Below are 21,909 nucleotides of genomic sequence, written 5' to 3'. Positions count from 1 at the left end.
ACTCCCTTTCTATATTAACATAATGAGCTCCATTAATATCAGTAGGGCTAGCCATGTTAACAAGTCACTCTTAGATCTTTTTTCCATGAGCTTTCCTTAAATAATGAAAGAATATAGAGCTGATAATATCAAGACATGAATGTAGAACAATGGCAGCGGCTCAGTAATTTCAATGTTCTGTCTTGTTTTCTTGGTGGATTTAATTAGAACTTTGTTGATGGGGTGATTAGACATCATATTTCTTACTAGAACATGATTGAAGGAAAGAGGGCTTGATGTAAGGAAACATAGAACAGGAAGGGTACTGAGCACAGTCAATGTGGAATTATCAAGGGATAATCATGTCTGACCAAATTGATAGCCTTCTATGATGAGATGACTAGTGAACTAGGGGAGACTAGTGGATATTGTTTATTGTGATGGAAGCAAGGCTTTTGACACTGTCTCCCATAACATCCTCATTGACAACCTGATGAAGTGTGGACTAGATGAGTGGACAGTGAGTTGGACTGAAAACTGTCAGGCTCAAAGGATTGTGATCAGTGGCACAACGTCTAGTTAGAGGCCAGTAAGTAGTGGTATACTCCAGGGGTCCATACTGGGTCCAGTACTGTGTACCTGGAGGATGGGGCAAACTGTACCTTCAAGTTTCCAGGTGACACAAAACTGGGAGGAGAGGCTGACACACCAGATGGTGGTACTGCCTTTCAGAGCAACTTTGATGGAGAAAGGGGGCTAACAGGAACCACATGAAGTTCAACAAAGGGAGATGCCAAGTCCTGCTCCAGGAGGTGAATAACCCCAGGCACCAGTGCAGACTGGGTAGAAAGTAGCTTTGCAGAAAAAGAGCTGAGTTTCTTGGTGTACACCAAGTTGAACATGAGCCAGCAAAGTGCCCTTTCAGCAAAGAAGGTTAGGGGTATCCTGGGCTGTATTAGAACTTGTGTTTCCAGCAGTTTGAGGGAGATGATCCCCCCTGCTCTGGGGTATGAGACTTATCTGGAGTGCTGTGTCCAGTTCTGGGCTTTGCAATACAAGAGAGACATGGACATCCTGGAGTGAGTTCAGCAAAAGCTGATTAAGCAATTGGAGACTCTGACATATGAGGAGAGGCTGAGAGAGCTGAGCATATTTATTCCGGAGAAGGAAGCTGCAGGGGGTATTTTATCAATGTGTACAAGTACCTGATGGGGGCTAAGAAGGAAGAGAGAACCAGGCTCTTCTCAGTGGCAGCCAGTAGCAGAACAAGAGGCAATGGGCACAAACTGAAATACAGTAAATTCCATTTAAACCTAAGAAAAATTTACTGTGAGGGTGCTCAAACACTGGAACAGATTGCCCAGACGGGTTGTGGACTCTCCATCCTTGAAGATATTCAAAACCTGACTGGACATGGTCCTGGGCAACCTGAGGTAGGTAACCCTGCTCTGAGTGGGTGGGGGGCATTGGACTAGCCAATCTCCAGAGGCCCCTTTCAACCTTGAGGGTCTACTCCTCTCTCAGAAGCTGAACAGGAGAGAATTCTAAGTGTAGATATCTGCATGGAATAAACTACTGTGTTTATCAACCATCACAAACTGCACAGAATACAAGTCGTAGGTCAAAGGAGAAGCTGAAATAATGCATGCTGCTGTTTGTCTTCATAAGCAAATCTTTTGCCTAGCCGTTGGGAAATTATAAAATATGAAAGTAATCTTATTTCTAAGTAATGTCATGTGTGTAGGAGGAGGATAACAAAGGACAAGATATGCAAACAAATTGCAAATGAGAACAAGTAATAAGAAAGGTTCATTCTGTAACAGATACATATGCAGGCATTTGATAGTTTGGCATAGTAATAAATACTTTATAGATGATATGGCAAAATGTTTACAAATGCGTAGTTTAGTGTGCATAGTTATTCAGAGTTAGGAAAAATTAATCAAAATCTACATTCAGGTGGAATGTAGATCAGTAGAATAAAAATACCATTGAGATGATAAAATTTTATAAATTTTTAATACTAAATTTATTGTGTTTTTATATTTTTTCTAGTATTTCATCCAAGACATCTTTGAAGAAATATTTTTTGCTGTTGTTCCCTAGTTCTTCATTCATCATCCATATTTAAAAAAAAACCCAAATATTTTATGCCTAAATTACATGAACAAATTTTCTTTGAAATTTTTCTTACAAATTGGATCTATGTTCCTGCAAATGAACTTAAAATGCATCATTCCTAAGGTTTTGTTGGTCTTTTTTTTTCATCTAGGAAGCCTATGCCATTTTAAATACATTTGAAATTGAGGTTACAAAAGAGGAATCAGAAGGAGTTGATACACTCAGATATTCTTTTAATAAACTACAGACCAAAGCTGTGAGTATATAAACCTATGTTATCTTCCATTTGACTTCATGTGCTTTTTTCAGACTATAAATGACAATGTGGGACCAATTGTCACTCTGCTCTGTTTTCTCACTCTTGGCCTCAGTTGCACACTAGTGTCTATACCTTTTATTAGTATGTTCATTTTCTAATTTTATTTTTATAGAGCTCTTTAATATTTAAATATATTATTGTAGCTTTTAGTTACATGCTTAAAACCTGTCAGAAAAATGAGGAGTTTATTTTGTCTCTGCTCTTTCTGCTTTCCTTCATTTCCAGTTTTGGTGTCATTCTTGTCTGATCAGCAAGATTACTACCCTTAGATTACCTGTTTTTAGGAGGTGCACGCTCTGCCAGTGCCCTTACCCATAAGTGATGATTGCACATTTACCTTTATTGCTTAGGACAGCCTTATGTCCCTCAGAAGCTCAATGTTTATTGAATATTTTCTGTAGTGTAGAAGGTTAGATGGAAGTATGTAGATATTTTGTTGGAATAATTAAGTTAGATCCTGTCCCACAGATTAATCACTCTGGAAAGGACTCAAGAGCATATTTTACACTTGCATTTCATGCAGCTCTTGATTCTTTCTCTCAAGCTTTTGAACGAAGAATAAGAAAGTTGTTAAAGAGAAGGCTGAGCCATCCATGAGGAAGAGGACCCTAACGCTTTGGATTTTAAGAGTTTTTTTGGAGGGAGGGAAGGAAGGAAGGAAAAGAATAGGATCTTTCCCCCTGACCCTTTTCTGTGTCCTTCTGTTTCTCCCATCCCCTTGTAATGAAACATGTTCACTTAAAAGTGGAGGGGAGATTCTGTTATGATTTTTGGTTGGTTGTTTGGGGTTTTTTTCTCTTCACTTTTCAACTAAAAAATTGAATATATAGCACCATAAAAGGGGGAAAAAAAGCTATTTATCTTCAAAAAATTTTTTTTTTTTCAGAATTTTAATACTTTTTTTATAGGTTTGCTTTATATATAACTCAATTATCTGTTCCTGATTTTTAAAGAAATAACTTTGATTTTAATCTTTTGTATGTCAGACCAGAGTTCAAGATGAGTTGGTTCAAGTTCAGCCCAAATTTAAGACTAATTTGCTAGAATCAGTCGCAGTTTTTCGGGAAGATGTGTCAAACTTTGAAATGTCATATGAAACGGTAAATTAATTTAGTAGTTATCTCTAAGACTTGCTTAGTTTTTCAATATTTTTGGTTTGCAGCATTTGGGTGCCAGAATTTTTTTTGTGCTCAGCTGCTGGATGTTTGATGCCATGGTTGCTAAGCAGTCATCATTGTAGGTTAAACTTTTCAGTATGAAGAAGTAACAGTATACACAACTCTGTAAGGAAAGAAATTAATCCCTGGTGGTACAATTTGCCATGAAATCTTAATTTAGAAATTAATTCAGAAATTGTACCACATGTTATGGCATCTTTCCTCACACATCAACATTAAAAAAGAGGGTCTCAGGCCACTCACTGCGTATTTTATCTTCAGAAAAAGAACAAAATATGAAAAATGAAAGTCTAGTCCTATTGAGTTTAATTAAGCTAAAGAATTTTCAATTTCATAAAAGTTATCTTTTTTTAGATTTACCATTGTAAGTATTGCATTACCAAGATACATAACTTGATTGGATTTTGACTATCAAAAAAAAAATGCATTTTATGATGACCTGTAAATATACAGTGGCCTTCAGTCATTTGAGAATTAATATCCAATTTTTGTTAACTGCTTGTTTGAAAGGAAGGACCTATGGTTCCAAGTATTCCACCTCAGGAAGCCAGTAATAGGCTACAGATCTTTCAGGTAAGAAAATAAACCACTGAGTTTCCAAATAATTAAAATTAGATCTGTTATTGCCTATCAAAACAAGTTTAGAAAAAGTCACGTCTACAGTATTTGGTAAATATGTCTTGCTGAATATTCTGTGTAGTATTATGTTAACTATACTTTAGTTTCTGTCAGGCAATGTTTTCCTTAATGTGGAAGGATTGACTGATGGATGTGTAACCTTGCTTCACTCTTTGCATTTTGTAAGCAGAGATTATCTATTTGAAGTAATAAAAGCATTAGAAAAGGGAAGATTCAAGTATGACAACTCAATAATGACTGAAAAGAAGCCAGGTTGCATAGTCACGTGAGCCAATCTTTTAATCTTTTAAAGACCATATTTTCCATTAGATAATTGTCTTTCAACTTGATATTTGTTTGTTATGAATCTTAGTTCATGGGTCCATAACCAGTTTTTCTTCTATTTTCAATCCTTCCTTTCTCTGCAAGTTATAGTAACTTTAACATTTTTTTTCAACACGACTTTTGTCAGTCTCTTACATATTGTATAGACTCTGTAAAACGTAAATTCAAAGTTTGTGAAAAGCCCTAGGTAACTACAGAAGGTGCTTAAACCTAACGTATCTAATATGTACTGAAAATGTAGTGATTTTGGTTGCATTTGCTGTATTTATTATTTTGCCAAGGGAATGCCTTGTACTTATGGTTAGTAACTGCCAAAATATTTATTTCTATTTTTCCACAGGCTGTACATTTTACCATCTGATACAAATATTTTCTTTTTTTTTCCTTGATGGAATTCATTTCACATCCCATTTTTATAAAATGATGCTTCAAATTCTTGCTTCTTACGTAAACTTCCACTATTTTAATTCAATATATGGATTTGAGTATTACATGAGAACTGTTCAAAATTTTAAATATAAAATATTTTCAGACATTTAAATATGCTTCTAACAGAATTATTTTAAGACAAGTTTAGAACTGTTTAACGATTAAATATTAGGCAATTTTAAATGAAAACTTATATTATAAACATACTTTCATCTTGTCTTTATGAATCCAAATTTTATCAGGCTAACTTTGATGAGCTGTGGAGAAAGTTTATCACATATTCATCTGGTGAACAGTTGTTTGGATTGCCTGTCACAGACTATGAAGTTTTGCATAAAGTCAGGTAACTGTGGATATACAGCTGCCTTAAGTGTTTATTAAGTATGTTAGAAAGGCCTAGGGTACACCAAAGAGGGAAATATTAAAATATGGAAGGATCAAATAATAATAATTAAAAAAAAAATCAATGAAAATTTTAGAAATCTAATGAATTTGCCAATAAAAAAATAATTGTATTTATTATGGTAACAGAACCATACCAGATTATTTTACTACATGTAAATACTATATAAAGGAGCAGAATACCATGTCCTAGGAAAAAAAATAAATCTATATATCCTTATATATAAAAGCAGATGAGTAAATATGGTATTATGTATTAAGATATGGTACGAAAAGCAAACTAGGAAAAGGCAAGGAAAGGTCAGTGTATCATCATATATGAAAAATATAAGTAGAGCTTTTATGAAATTCTAAAGGTTTGAGCAGCTGTACAAATGAGGGTCAGATTCTAAAGTTTCTGCACCAGCCATTTCAATGGTTTGATGATGAGTCACACTGGATGAGGATCTGACCCTTTAAGCTGTTTTTAGATCAGCATTTTAGTTCAGATTCAGAGAGTACGTCTAAAGTAAATTGACTAATTGTCCCGACTTGCCATGCTCTGCTTTGCACTCCAGAGCCAGCTCAGGGTACATAAGCTAGGTTCCTTTTGCATGAATGGAAGTTTTATAGCACTAGACTAAAGCAAAACTTCCCCCAAATATGTTTACTGTGGATATTAGGTCCTTAGCACCAACTATCTGCTCTTTCTTTTTGGATTTCATTTATGAAGTGTCCTTTGCTACAGTAAGAAAAATAATCTAATTAATCTACCTCAATTTTTTGTAGTAATATTACATATACTATGTATTTAACTATTGTGAGATATCCAAATAGCTGATTGAGATTATCACTAGGATTATTTTTTTTCCCAGGAAGGAGTTAGGCTTGCTTCAGAAATTGTATGGATTATATGATACTGTAATAAACAATATCAATGGTTATTATGAGATACTTTGGACAGATGTAGATATTGAAAAAATTAATGCTGAACTTCTGGATTTTCAAAACAGGTATGTTCATAGTATGAATTATAACTGATGTTAAATGCATTAAGATTTAGGTGACTTCAGTAACAAAACTTCCAGGAATAAAGTTCATCATAAAGTAATATGATTCTTCAAGGAAAAGTGGATTAACACTGTGATTTTAGTTAACCAGCCTTTTACCTGTAGTTTTGATAATTGAAGGGCATACAATCAGTTGGAGAGTTGATCTGCTTAGCTAAACAAGCCAAGAGGTTAGGAGAGCTGAAAGTTTACTTGTAAAGGTAAGTTCTTGAACTAGGAGGATTAGCCCATTGATTTTAAGTCCTGAATACAAGAATAAAGTTTGAGTCTTAGAATATTTTATCCTTTTTTAAAAACATTTCTGCCATTTCAAGTACATTAACAATGCTGAGCGTCTTAAATATTATGGGTTTGTAAAACAGTTACAGATATTGCAGTAATGCTGAAAGCTTCAAATGGTTTTGACACTGTTGAGAGGATTAGATGTAATTAGTTTGATTCAGAATTATTTTCTAACCTTTTAATTTAACTCTATTTTTAATATTTTCGAAAGTACATATTTTATTTGGGGAAGAAATATAATTTAGATGAGTAGGACAAGGATTATTTTACAACAGAATAACTGCATCGAGTGCAGCCCCCAACTCTCCTGCTACCTAATAGAGTTGTGTTATAAGCTTGGCAAGGCCCATTCTAAAACAATTCCAGCTTACTTGGCACTTTCCTTGCACCCCCAGTCCTCTTATTAGAATAATATTCCAAAATCTTTCATTATTAATTTCCAAAACAAAAGCATGAGTAATTGATGTACGTTTGTACTTGTGCCAGTATTTGGTATCTTAGACTATATCTATACTACAGTTATAGAGCAGTGCAGGCCTGTTAAAACAGCTTTAAATCAATCTTAGGTAATGTTAAAATCTAATTGCTGAAATACAGAGCTCCACAAGAGCTAAATTATATTACTTTCTGAAACTGACATTTATTTCAAATAGTTCAAGTAGAAGTGTATAAAAGGGCAATTACTTTTGTAACTGCAGTGAAGAGAAAAACCTTCAGTATAAATAGTTCTTTCTTTAGGCTGTTAAGTACTCATCCCACCTATTTACCCATCATTTCCTTCTATTCTCCATTTTGTCAATATATCTTACCTCTTGGCATTACTTTGGCAGTTTTTCATGGCTCATCACACTGATGAGTTCAGGTAACCCCAAAATAGTAGCATAACCTTCCTAAACTAGGGGGAGAGGATCTGTACTACAGAATGTGGAATTTTTTATTTGATGGGTTTTTTTAATTTGTTTTTGGTTTCGTTTTATTTTGTTACTGGCTACTAGTCCAAGGTGTCATGGTAGTCTAGTAAATATATGTTCTCCTGAATGGTTAACAGATTGTCAGGGTTTAAGCCCAGCCAGCAATTAGGCACCACACAGCTGCTCGCTCACTCCTCCCACACCCAGTGGGATGGGGAGGAGAATCGGAAAAAAAAGTAAAGACTTGTGGGTTGAGATAAGAATGATTTAATAACTGAAGTAAAATAAAATATAATAATAATAATTGTAATGAAAAGGAATATAATTAAAAAATAAAAAAGGAAAAAAAGTGATACACAATACAATTGCTCACCACCTGCTGACCAATGCCTGAGCAGCGCTCTGCCCCGCCCAGCCAACTCCCCCAAGTTTATATGCTGAGCATGACATCCTATGGTATGGAATACCCCTTTGGCTAGCTTGGGTCAGCTGTCCTGGCTATGATCCCTCCCAGCTTCTTGTACACCTGTTTGCTGGCAGAGCATGGGAAACTGGAAAATCCTTAACTTAGCATAAGAGCTACTTAGCAACACCTAAAACATCAATGTGTTATCAACATTATTCTCACACTAAATCCAAAACATACTCTACCAGCTACTAAGAGGAAAATTAACTCTAACCCAGCTGAAACCAGGACCCTGATATATCAAATATGTCATTATAAGGCATAAAATTGGTAAGTGAATAATTTCCATAGCTTTGAAATTGCTTTTTTGACAGTCGGAGTTGAAGGTTGGGTCTTAGATTTGCATTGTTTCCAAATTTCTAAGTGGGAAACGTTAACCAGAGACTAATAAAGTTTCAAGGAAATATGTGCCAAAGAGTATTTTTCTTTCCCAAATTTGAGTTTACATATGCTGATAGAATTTCAGGGGTTAAGAGTCTCTCAAAGAAGCAAGATGTTGACAGACATCTAATTGCAGTATCTTGTTTTTGTGTAAAACAGTATCTCCTCCAGTATCTTCACAAGACTCAATAAGGATAATAGGGCTTCCAGCTCTGGAACCTGCAGCATGTCATTCAAAATTTGCCTCTTTGCTGTGTCTGATTCCTGTCTCCCAAATCACTGAACCTGATATTAACTCTTTACTACTGAATGAAAAGAATGGCTGCAAACAGTGAAATTTATAAAATATTCAGATGTTTTGCCTGGTTTTCTAAAGAAAAATGTTATCTGTGATGTTACTCTCTGACCACATCTGTGCTCCTCTTTTTCAGCATTCTTGAATACTTTTTTTTTTAAATGTATTGGCTAGTTTCAACTTTCAACAAGGCAGATTTCTCACAAAATAACCTGAAGTGCCTATGAGTTTTACAAAGGTCAAAACTTCACAGTAGTCCAAAACCAGACACAAAATACTTTTTCCCCCTCAGGGAAAGGCAGACAGGTATTAAACATTCTGTTTGACAGCAGCCAGGGAGCTAATCAACATGAATGTACTGGCAACCAAACAGCATCAACATAGCTCTAAACCAGACACAGACTGTTGTGTTGTACCTGATTACAGAAAATATGAAATTCTATCAGTGGGAGGTAGAGAGATAAGTGAAAAAGGATGCAAAACCAAGGGAAATAGGATCCAGGCTTTATAACTTTTCCTGCTAAGGATATACTTTATCATTTACATTAGGACATTCCTGTGGTGGGTCAACTGCTTAATTCTTAGTGTGTAGGCTCTGTAAAAGTGTGGTCAAAGAGGTGAATATTCATTTAACTGTTTTGCTGGGGGTTTTCCACATTAAAAGTATATAATTTTCATTTTCTTAGTGAATTGTTTCAGGACCACTAACCAAAAGTAGAGGAGAAGGTGGTCATATCTTTCTAATTTTCATGTCTATCTCCAAAGTAGTATGTTAATATGTGCCATGTGTTTTACTGGTATTGTAAATCAAAGTAAATATTGTATTTGTACAAGGATTACATATATGAAATTTAACTAATTTTGCTTTAGTTTTTGTTTACCAATAGAGTTTGTGATGATAAGCAGCAGATAAGCTATGTTTTAATGCAAACCATAATATTTCTGTTTATTTGCAAAGAACATATTAATGGTTAAAACTGTTAAATATTATGATTTCCTAGTAGGGCATTTGCATTAGTTTTTCCTAAAAAGGTAGAATAATTGACACAAATTGGAATTTTACATAGAAAATGTTGACCTCAATACAAGCTTCTTTATATCTCCTTGTCTGTTTTTAAAATGTTTAAACAATTTCTCTTTTGACAGAAGAGACATTTACTACTGTATCAATTTAACTCAACTGCAGGTGCCGTAGACTACCTAAAGGACTCCGACACTGGCAAGCTTTTTTAGATCTCAAAAAAAAAATTGATGATTTTAGTGAGTCTTGTCCTTTGTTGGAAATGATGACTAACAAAGCAATGAAGCAAAGACACTGGAATCGTATTGCTGAAACAACAGGACATCAATTTGATATAGAATCTGATTCCTTTTGCCTTCGAAACATCATGGAAGCGCCAATTCTTAAACATAAAGATGATATTGAAGTAGGTACATACGTTTTATTTTTTTTTCCCCTTCATATTCATTTTATATTATCAGCAAAAATAATATGATTACTTATAAAATTATCACCTTTTTTGCATTGTTAAAGTCCTTGACTCTCAATCAGGCCACACTAGTTTTAAATAATTTATATTTTATTTAGAAGTTCTTATCCTTATGAACAAAGACAGAGGTAGCAGCTGGAATCTTTGGAAACTTATTGCTAGATAATCTCTTCTCATTCTTCCTGGCCCTATTTTCTATAATTTTCTTAGTCCTTCTAAAACATGAAAAAACCCAGACAAATCTTCAAATGATCATGGTCTCCCACTTTTTTAACTCTATAGTGGCTGTAAACATTTTTAAGTAAATCAGAAATTTTACAGGAAGGCTCCATGCTTGTTAATATTTAGTATGAGTACTTTTCTAGATCTTTATGGATTCTTCTGAACCATACAACTTCAAAAGGTCCCCCACATAACCTGAAAAAACTCTCAATGGAGTTTACAAGTTTCACAGGGTAAATATGTGTGCAAAAGCTATTGTTATATCCATACTTTATTTATACAGAAGCATTCCAAGGTGATCTGCTTAATTTTGAATTAAGCTCTGATTTGAATAGAATGTTGGACTTGATGGCCTTTCCAACCAAAACTATTCTTAGATGCTGTGATTCTATAAATTGAAATGTGATAAGACTGAGAGTTCATCTGGTGACGAGTCTCCATCACTATGCTAAATTTTGTAGAAATGATGATTCAGAAATCTTGTTATGCAGAAATAACAAAATGTGAAGCCACAGAAGTGGTATATCCATGCATTTCCAAGTGTATATTTTTCAGTTATCTGTACACGTAATTGAGTAAAATTAGTACTGTGATCTCTGCATTTGTGTGACACATTTCTGTACTATTTAAAAACAATATATGGAATTTTATAAAATATTCTATTATCTGATGTGTAATATTAGGAAAGATTTCACTTCTGAAGAATGGGGATTCTAAAAAATGGTTTGTTCTTTGCAGGATATATGCATATCTGCTACAAAGGAAAACGATATAGAAGCCAAACTATCTCAAGTAGCTGACATTTGGGGAAGCCAAATTCTGAGCTTTTCATCATTCAAAGGGAGAGGAGAGTTACTGTTAAAGGGAAATGAATCATCAGAAATGATAATGTTGATGGAGGACAGTTTAATGATTCTTGGCTCTTTACTGACCAATAGGTACTTTTAAATTGTGTATGGTATTTTCAGAAACACACCAAGATAGCAACTGTACTATTATTAGGCTAAATCAGTGGTAAATTTAAATGGAATATTATTTTTTTAATGAAAAAGTACGTTATAATGTCTACTTCAAGTGGAAGAATTTAATGTATTAGTAGCAAGCTATTGTCTCAATAGATTTGAATATAATCAAGCTGGTTGAAATTTTCTGCAAGATTCTTCTTCCTCTAAGTGAAACAAGTGTTGTTTGGGGTTTTTTTTCACCATTCTAGAGTATTTATTTTATAATAGCTTTATTTAGCATTAAATAATTTCTGCTTTTCATCCTTTTTTAGATACAATGCACCATTTAAAAAGGAAATTCAGAGCTGGATTTATAAACTAAGCAGCTCTACAGACATAATTGAAGAATGGCTGGTTGTGCAGAACCTCTGGATTTATCTTGAAGCTGTTTTTGTAGGGGGAGATATCGCAAAAGAGTTACCCCAGGTAAACTTTACAATGCCTGCCTAAAAGCTATCTGTGTAATAATTTCCAACAGATTGTGCTGTGAAAGTACTTATGTTTTTGCTATATATAGGAAGCAAAACGTTTTCAGAATATTGATAAATCATGGATAAGAATAATGCAACGAGCTCGTGAAAACCCAAATGTAATTAACTGCTGTGTTGGAGATGAGACTATGGAGCAACTTCTCCCTCATTTACATGAACAGTTGGAAGTATGTCAGAAATCACTTACAGGGTATGAATTGTTTAATTTTTTAATGCCTTATTATTTGTAAATAGTTTATATGAGTTATAGGAGGAGGAGCACGAAGATGATCAGGGAGGCTGGAGCACCTCCACTATAAGGATAGGCTGAGAGAGTTGAGGTGGTTTTGACTGGAGAAGAGAAGGCTCTGGGGAGACTTTATAGTGGCATTCCAGTACTTAAAGGGGGCCTACAGGAAAGACAGGGAGGGACTCTTTAACAGGGAGTGTCACGATAGGACAAGGGGTAACGTTTTTAACTGGAAGAGGACAGATTTACGTTAGGTGTTAGGAAAAAATTCTTTACTGAGAGAGTGGTGGGGCACTGGAACAGTTTGCCCAGAGAAGTTGTGGATGCCCCATTCCCGGAAGTGTTCAAGGCCAGGCTGGATGGGACTTTGAGCAACCTGGTCTAGGGGAAGGTGTCCCTACCCATGACAGGGGGGGTGGAACTAGATGATCTTTAAGGTCCCTTCCAACCCAAACCATTCTATGATTAATAGTATTTCAGTCTTACTTTCATTCTTAGAAAAAATTGAAGAGCTGAAATATTCTAATAAAAATCTTGTTCAATTTTAAAGGTACTTAGAGAAGAAAAGACTACTGTTTCCTAGATTCTTTTTTGTTTCTGATCCTGTCCTACTTGAAATTCTTGGACAAGCAAGTGATTCTCATACAATTCAGGTATGAAGTTAGTGATTTTTTTTTTCTGCTTATAACAAAAAAAAATAAGAATATGGAAAAGCATTTAATAAATTAAAATGTAACCATTTTCTTATAAACTTTGCTTGAGAAAAATTTTTGTTTCTTGCTCTTTAGTCTTTAAGAAAATATGAAATGGATATCTGTAATTTAAAAAAATCTTCAGAATTCAGAACACCACAGTGTGGTGCCATCAAGTGATTTGCTGGTGGTTCCTTTCCACAATTAAACTAACAGAATGGACCCTGTGAGACTTTCATGCTTTGCATATTGCAAAATTCATCCAGCTAATCTGGAGCGTTACTGAAGGTTTATAGTCCAACTAGTCTGGATTGTTACTGAGGGTTGACTAAGATAACATAGTTGATCTCATACAATACCTGATCTCTGTTCCTCTAGATCACCTCTGGAAACTGTAAAAAAAAAAACCAAAACCAACCAAACAAAAAAAAACCCACCAGCAAATGAAGATAAAATCCTACATAACCATTTCTCTATTACCTACAGATGGTCTGAAATTCATCTGTAGGTTCAGATGAACATTTACAAGATAACCTTATCTGAGATTTTCTTCTGTTTGCTAATGTTATATATTTACATTGAATGACTTCTGAATTATCCTTACAGCCACATCTGCCTTCCATATCTGACAATATAAATGAAGTAGACTTTCACCCAAAGGATTATGATGGCATACTGGCAGTCATATCAAGAGAAGGAGAAAAAATTCCAGTAATTCTCTGAATTTTTTTTTTCCAGAAATGTTGTTAATAGATAAATCATTCTATTATTGAACATATAAGTATATATTACATTGAATAATTTGAATTTAATTAATTACAAATGAACATTTCTAGGATTTGTGTAACAAAACTATAATATGTCTTCATTAAATAAATTTCTAGTATGTTTATTGAAATTAAATCTGTTGTCTTGAACAGAAATTTAATAACTATTTAGTAACTAACGTTCTTGAACAGAAGTTTAGTAACTATGTTCTATTTTGTACCTTTTACTTTTATTAATTTTTCAGTTGGATACTCCAGTGACTGCAAAAGGACCAGTAGAACTTTGGTTGCAGGATTTATTGTGTGTGCAGCAGAATTCATTGCATGGCATAATTAGGACAGCATATTATCAAATTAGTGACCCAGGATATCAGTTGCTGAATTTTCTTAATCAATTCCCAGCACAGGTGAGATTACAGGATGTGGATTTGTGTGTGCAGTCTGGGCTGGGGGCGGGTGGGGAGGTGGGGTGGGATGTAAAGAGCATAAAGGGTTGTCTATATGAGGAAGTTTTCATAGAGGATACAAGGATAAGGATCTACTCAGTAGAAGGCAATCCTTAATGACTTCAATTTTGGTACCCTATATATAGCATAATATTTTTCTTGTAATCTACTTTAAAATGACTTTTTTCTTCTCTTGGAGAATGGGAAGTAGAGCTTATATTTTCTGTGATGGATATTGAACCCCTTTCAGATGCAAATAAAGTTTCATGTGCAGATTGATTTCTCTCTCATAATTAAGGTTGCAAGAGCTATGATTGTTATTTATCTCATCATTTACAAGATTTACCTCATAGTGCATATATTTGTCACTGTGATAATGCAGTCCTAGTAGAAGCCTATCTTGAAGGATTCTAGTTTGCCTAGAGACTTTTCCATCTTACTGATAATTCATAAATTTTGTTAACAAGTAATGAATTGTTTCCTATTCTCTACAAATTCTAACTCTGTAATTTGCTAATCAGTACAGTGCTGGGTGTAATTTTTTTAATAGAAATTCTGCAAATGTTAAAACTGGCTAATACTTTGCCAATTTAAAAAAAAAATTAAGTACACTTAAATATTTAATAGAATTATCTTAAAGCTGTATTTATGACATAATTATGTATTATCTCAGCAGTATTTATTTTAAAAAATCTACTATTTTTCTTTAAACAGATAAGGACTGTCTGTCTTATTTGCATGTCAGATATTTTGAAGTGGCTTTATTACCATCTGCAAAGATCTTCTTTTTCATGTCTTGCTAATCCAAATGTTTTTATGTTCAAAAAATTGTTTGTGTTGGCAGGGGGGAGAAGAAGAAATGGTCTTTGGCCAAGAAATTTAAAGTACAGAGAAAGAAAAGCTGTGTTATAGGACAGCAAAGAAATTGGGCAACATACTGACAAATATTTGAAATGTTTTCTTTCCTTCCAACTGCCTTTTTCCTGTCTCAGAAGCTTCTGTTACAGGTAGCATGAAAAAGGTCACATCCAAAGATTTTAAATTTTTTTTCCTCTAACTAGTCATTTTAAAATAAATTTGGTTTAGAGTCTACTGATGATAGCCTAATGATTCTAAAATGGTAAGATATTTCCTGCTGCACAATCTCTGTAACCACGAACTTACTACAGGTATAGGGAAATAGAAAAGTGGAAAGAATGGGTGAGTCAAATTTTTAACTCTTGGTGCTTCGTGACTGTAGAAATGTGGGGAAAAAAGGTATTGATACAGTTCTCGTCTATCCTGTTTTGTCATGGGTGTGCTGATACTGTAAATCAAAATCAATCTGAGACTGTAGTTTACACACAACATCCTATAACTCTCTAGATTTATTTGGAAGCAAAATAATATGCAGTTCAGTGTGCTTTAGCCTGTACTCCAGTCATGACGCCATGTTAGAAAGATAGCAATCCATCCCATGTTCAGTAGAAATGCACAGAAATTTTTTTTGTGTTCTTTAATTAGCTACGAATGGGAAATTTTCAGAAGGACTTCTCCCCACAATTTAAGACCTCTTCATGTTTGTGATATTGGAGTACACTTAGGGATTGTAAGTGAAACTGACTCGTTAATTTGTGTCTATCTCAATATGTGACAAATTTTTGTAAAATTTTTAAAATGTTTTCTCAGGAGTTTCCAGTACCACAGCAAAGCCAACTAACTCAGCACAATATCCTGGTGAGATAGCATCACACTGGATGTAGTGATAATCTCTACACCATAATTTATTGTTCCTATTATACCTAAGGCTTCTATAATAAAGGTAGTGTTCAACAAGTGATTTTTTTGTATTTTTTTCACATATTAAATTTGTAGGTTGGATTACTGGGAATTCAAATGTTGTGGACACATGATTCAGAAGAAGCTCTACAGAATGCTAAAGAGGACAGAAAAATCATGCAAGTAACCAATGGGAGATTTCTGGAGATTCTGAATATGTTGATTAGCCAGACCACGCATGATCTTTCCAAGTTTGACAGAGTGAAATTTGAAACGCTTATTACCATTCATGTACATCAGCGTGATATTTTTGATGATTTGGTAAAGTATAGATTTTGATTTCTGGCAATTAAATGCATTTTCTGTCATAATTTTTCTTATACGTGGTAGTTAGTTACATGTGTATGCATGTTTTCATAAGACAGAAATACTCATAATCTCACCATAGTAAAACCAGTACATTTTGCTTAAACTGGAATAAAATCCATCAGTTCTGTCATCTAAATATTTGCTCCAAAGTTTTATGCTTTTCTTAAAATATTTCAATTTCCCACTTCTTCCTACAGAATTGTTTTGATAGACAAAAACCTTTTAGTATGTCCTTTCTTTAAGAAACTGCTTCATTACTCTTACTTGCATAACTAAAAAAGTTGAGTCTGCTGAGGGTGTTGTAGCTTTATCATCATAGATAATTTCCTTATGGCTTGTTACAGAATCTCAGGAGTTGGCACTAGGCTGCACTTTAGCTCCACCTGTTCTAGAATTACAGCAATGATAGCAACATCTTCTATATCTCGTTTCTTCCTTCCGTCTCCTATTCCTTTGGACAGTAGGCTACTGCGATTCTCCTTCTGGTTCCTAAGGAGAATACATAGAAGACAAACAAACAAAAAAACCCTACTAAAACCTACAGATAAAGCCAATCCTATATTTAAACTTTGTAGATTGTGGTAAATTGTTGTATTGGCTTTGTATGGCAAGGTTTTGGTAGCAGGGGGGGTTACAGGGGTGGCTTCTGTAAGGAGCTGCTGGAAGCTTCCCCTGTGTCCAACAGAGCCAATACCAGCTGGCTCTAAGACGGACCCGCCGCCAGCCAAGGCTGAACCAATCAGCGATAGTGGTAACGCCTCTGTGATAACATTTTTAAGAAGGAAAAAAAGTTGCGGGACAGACAGAAACAGCAGCCGGAGAGAGAGTGAGAACATGTAAGAGAAACAACCCTGCAGACACCAAAGTCAGTGAAGAAGGAGGGGGAGGAGGTGCTCCAGGGACCGGAGCAGAGATTCCCCTGCAGCCCGTGGTGAAGACCATGGTGAGGCAGGCTGTCCCCCTGCAACCCATGGAGGTCCATGGTGGAGCAGATATCCACCTGCAGCCCATGGAGGACCCCACGCCAGAGCAGGTGGGTGCCCGAAGGAGATTGTGATCCCATGGGAAGCCCACACTGGAGCAGCCTCCTGGCAGGACCTGCGGATCTATGGAGAGAGGAGCCCATGGAGCAGGTTTTCTGGCAGGACTTGTGACCCCGTGGGGGACCCACGCTGGAGCAGTGTGCTCCTGAAGGACTGCACCCCATGGAAGGGACCCATGCTGGAGCAGTTCATGAAGAACTGCAGCCCATGGGAAGGACCCACATTGGAGAATTTCGTGGAGGACTGTCTCCCGTGGGAGGTACCCCACCCTGGAGGAGGGAAAGAGTGTGATTAGTCCTGCCCTTGAGGAGGATGAAGTGGCAGAAATAACATGTGATGAACTGACCGTAAACCCCATTCCCCGTCCCCCTGCGCTGCTGGGAGAGGTAGAGAATCCAGGAGTGAAGTTGCACCCGGGAAGAAGGGAGGAGTGGAGGGAAGGTGTTTTGAGATCTGGTTTTATTTATCATTACCCTACTCTGGTTTGATTGGCAATAAATTAAGTTAATTTTCCCCAAGCTGAGTCTGTTTTGTCCGTGATGGTAATTAGTGAGTGATCTCTCCTGTCCTTATCTCGACCCATAAGCCCTTTGTTATATATTTCCTCTCCCCTGCCCAGCTGAGGCGGGGGGAGTGATAGAATGGCTTTGGTGGGCACCTGGCATCCAGCCAGGGTCAACCCACCACAGTCTTTTTGGTGCTGAAGCCTGGGGGGTATGTGAGGAATTTGAGATAAGGATAGCAACTGAGAGAGGTAATGGGCAAAACATGGACTGAACAAAACATGGACAGCTAGAGAGTGAAGAGCTGCATGACAAGTGGGGAATTTTTCTTGTTGTAATTGTGGTGAAGGGACAAGGGGTGGATTGTGTGTAAATTGTCCGCTTTTTGTCGGTGGTGTGATGATATTATTTCGATTTCGGTGTGGAGAATTCTTTTTCGTTGATGTGAGTGAAGATTTTGTGTGATGAATATAGATTTTAATGATAATTCTTAAATATATGATGCACAGAGGCGAGGGGTGGAATGGAGGTTCCACGTTGGGTGCCAAAAAGGACTGTGGTGGGTTGACCCTGGCTGGGTGCCAGGTGCCCACCAAACCCGTTCTATCACTCCCCCCGCCTCAGCTGGACAGCGGGGAGAAAATATAACAAAAGGCTCATGGGTCAAGATAAGGACAGTTTAATAAAGTGAAAGCAAAGATCATGCATGAAAGCAAAGAAAAAAACAAATGATGTTATTCTCTACTTCCCATCAGCAGGCAATATCTAGCCAATTCCTGGGAAGCAGGGCTTCAGTACGCATAGTGGTTGTGCCACAAAACAAAAATGCCTCTCCTCCATCTCCCTTTACTTAGCTTTTGTATCTGAGCTGATGTCATATGGTATGGAATATCTGTTTGGTTAGTTTAGGTCAGCTGTTCTGGTTATGTCCCCTTCCAAGATCTTGCCCTGCCCCGGCCCGCCGTTGAGGCGGGGCACAAATGTTGGAGAGACAGCCTTGATGCTGTGCCGGCACTGCTCAGCAGTAGCCAAAACACTGGTGTGCTATCAACGCCTTTCTAGCTACTGATGCAGAGCACAGCACTATAAGGGCTGCTATGAGGAGAATTAACTCCATCTCAGCCAGACCCAATACAATTGTTTACATTCCTTTATTTTTTGAGAAATGCAATCCCTCAACACTACATCTCTCACGTATTTTTACTGCTGATGACACAAGCTTATTACATTTTACCCAATTTGCCTTCCATGTTTCAGTTGGATCGTCCCTTTGTCATGCCCTTTGTTCCAATGTGTTTGGTGGATTTAGCAGTGTGTTGTTTGCTAATTTCACTTGGGGAGTGAGCTGCACTACCGAAGCAATTTAAGATTTATTTGATTAACACAGATGTTATGATGATCAGGTTAAGTGATCAGGACATTTTTTAGTATCAGTTTAGCATACATCTGAAAGTATTGTGTGATGCTTACATGTATTTCACTTTACTTACATAGGAACTTTAACCTGAGTAATCACTCATTATTCTCATACAAATAAGCATTTTATCACAGTTATCAAAGACAATAAACATGGATGCTCAATTATAACATATACATTTGTTTACTTTCTTTTAAGGTAAAAATGCACATCAAATCACCAACTGATTTTGAATGGTTAAAGCAGTCTAGATTCTACTTTAAAGAGGATTTCGATCAAGTCTTGGTATCCATTACAGATGTTGATTTTGTTTACCAAAATGAATTTCTGGGTTGCACTGATCGTCTGGTTATAACACCTCTTACAGACAGGTTAGAAAAACAACTATATAATGAATACTTTAAATATTTATAGTGTTTATTTAACATATGTCTTTAAAGAAGTACATTCTGAATTAAGTCCTGTGTGGGCTAGGTCATTCATGAAAATTTTGTCTTACATTTGGTTAATCATACTCTTTTAGAAAAGGTAAAATAGAGTCTCAGTAATTTGTACACTTAGTAATTCCTAGAAATTCCTAGAAAAATATAGAAAAACTCTCATATAACTAAAACAGTAGTCTAAATCTTTTAAGACTTAAAAAAAAAGAAAAAAAGGAGAAAAAAAAAGGGTAAAGCGTAGGTTTGGGTTTTTTTCCTTGAAGTTGTAAATTTTTTTTACCCATAATTGTGGAAGGGGCCATATATCCTTATTCTTTCACACTTGAGGATTTAGACAAAGGTAACCTAACCTAATGAACTGTATACAGATTAGGACACTGTAGAATATGATGAGGTGGCAGAATTCAACAGTACAATCTGCTCTTTATAGCTGCCAAAAGAGTTAATGACAATTGAATTCCTTTATGTGGTGTGCATTAATTTTTTTTAGCTTGTCTAATATTCACAGTTTGTAAGAAACTATATTAACACCACATAAAATTTTTTGCTTTTATAAGTAATGTTTAAGTGCTGTATTTTGTGACTTATACTGCTCTGAACTTCCTGCACTCAGGGAACTGCTTTATGAAGAAGTAATGTTTCAACATAAGAGCTGTAGAATATCACATAACTCATTGTCATATATATACACATATATCTTTCGTATGATTTAATAAATTAATATGAATTAACATTTATAGGTGCTATATAACTTTAGCACAGGCTTTGGGAATGAACATGGGAGGAGCTCCAGCAGGACCAGCTGGAACTGGTAAAACAGAAACGACGAAAGACATGGGAAAGGCTCTGGGAAAATACGTAGTAGTCTTTAACTGCTCTGATCAAATGGACTTCAGAGGTTTGGGTAGGATTTTCAAAGGTAAGACTTCATGTAGGATAGAAGAGACCTCCACAGGTCATTTAACAGGTACAATTAGAGCAGGTTGCTCAGGACCTTATCATGTTGAGTTTTGAGTGCTCCAGGGATGGACGTTCCACAACACCTCTAGGCCTCTGTTCAACTGTTTGACCATCCTCATGGTAACATTTTTTTATACTTCCATTGACTTGGAATTTCCCACATTGAAACCTGTGTCCGTTGTCTCCTCTGCTTCCACTGCATCTCTGAGAAGAGCCTGGCTCCAGTTTCTCAGTGCCTTCTATTAGCTAGTGTAAACAGCAATAGGTTTTCCCCTTAGTTTTCTCTTCAGGCTCAACAAATCATGTTCTCTCAGCCTCTCCCTGTGTCATTTCCTCCAGCCACTGACCATCCAATGTCCCTCCTCTATTGGTAAGCCCCAAACTGAACACAGAACTCCACCTGCTATCTCACAAGTGCAGAGTAGAGGCAAACAATGATTTTCTTGCATGTGCTGGCTACACTCTTGCCCAATATGAGGCTGGCTTCTTTTGCTACAGGGGTATAATTCTGATTCATGTTCAATTAGTTGTTAAGCAGGACACCAGGTAATTTTCTGCAAAACTGCTTTGTAGCCAGTCAGCACTGAAGCTGTAGTGCTGGACGGAGTTATTCTGTTCCAGATGAAGGACTTGAACTTCATGAAGTTTCTGTCAGCTCATTTTTCAAAATTATGGTATTGTATGTATTGAGAAACAAGGGGTGGAACTATTAATAATTTTTTTAATGGGGGAGGGGGGTTGTTAGCAAACAAATAATTGTGGCATAAAAGTGCCTAAAACTGTGGGTTTATAAACATATTGCCCCTTTGAAAGTCAATCTATTCAAATTTTAAACAAATCTTTGAGTACATGACAGAATACCTTTGAAATGATTTAGCCTTAACTGCATAACAATAATATACCCTGAATGAACTGGATAAATTTTTCACTTTTAAATAGCTATCTTACAGTATACATGAAAGAAAACTACTGCCTGCTGGTATGTCAATATCATTTGGGAAAAAATGCTGCTACAAATTTTCTCATAAAATGTTGCTAAAGGGACAACAATTTTCTTAGTTGCTACTAAAGACATGTTACTTTTCCAAACTGAAATTAGGCAACTGTGAAATTAATCCTTTATGAAAATGTTATTGTTATTAATATAGTGCTACTAGATTTCTCTTTCCATTTAATTTTCTGTCTTCAGCTCTTTCTTTCATAGACAAGTTCACACAGAGCATTGTCCACACTTTGAATGTTAATATCCTGTACCATTATATGAAAAACTCATAGTTTAGTGTGGACTTAAGATGGTAATGCT

The 21,909-nt window shown here is 35.9% G+C and overlaps 1 protein-coding gene across 1 annotated transcript in view; it reads left to right on the top strand.

Annotated features, from left to right (window-relative positions):
• The window catches only part of DNAH8 (dynein axonemal heavy chain 8), a 148,147-nt gene that overhangs the window by 40,431 nt on the left and 85,807 nt on the right, over window positions 1-21,909 (top strand). The window contains exons 27-41 of the mRNA XM_075042037.1: window positions 2,252-2,356; window positions 3,406-3,519; window positions 4,108-4,170; window positions 5,232-5,332; window positions 6,246-6,383; window positions 9,962-10,202; window positions 11,226-11,425; window positions 11,764-11,917; window positions 12,009-12,172; window positions 12,762-12,864; window positions 13,510-13,614; window positions 13,916-14,077; window positions 15,971-16,195; window positions 19,405-19,577; window positions 20,387-20,565. Of these exons, the coding sequence (XP_074898138.1) occupies window positions 2,252-2,356; window positions 3,406-3,519; window positions 4,108-4,170; window positions 5,232-5,332; window positions 6,246-6,383; window positions 9,962-10,202; window positions 11,226-11,425; window positions 11,764-11,917; window positions 12,009-12,172; window positions 12,762-12,864; window positions 13,510-13,614; window positions 13,916-14,077; window positions 15,971-16,195; window positions 19,405-19,577; window positions 20,387-20,565 (2,227 nt within the window). The remainder of the gene's footprint in view (window positions 1-2,251; window positions 2,357-3,405; window positions 3,520-4,107; window positions 4,171-5,231; window positions 5,333-6,245; window positions 6,384-9,961; window positions 10,203-11,225; window positions 11,426-11,763; window positions 11,918-12,008; window positions 12,173-12,761; window positions 12,865-13,509; window positions 13,615-13,915; window positions 14,078-15,970; window positions 16,196-19,404; window positions 19,578-20,386; window positions 20,566-21,909) is intronic.

Source organism: Buteo buteo, chromosome 12, assembly GCF_964188355.1.
Source record: "Buteo buteo chromosome 12, bButBut1.hap1.1, whole genome shotgun sequence".
Taxonomy (NCBI): domain Eukaryota; kingdom Metazoa; phylum Chordata; class Aves; order Accipitriformes; family Accipitridae; genus Buteo; species Buteo buteo.
Note: the sequence above shows the minus strand (reverse complement) of the source record. Positions and strands in the feature narration are given on the sequence as shown.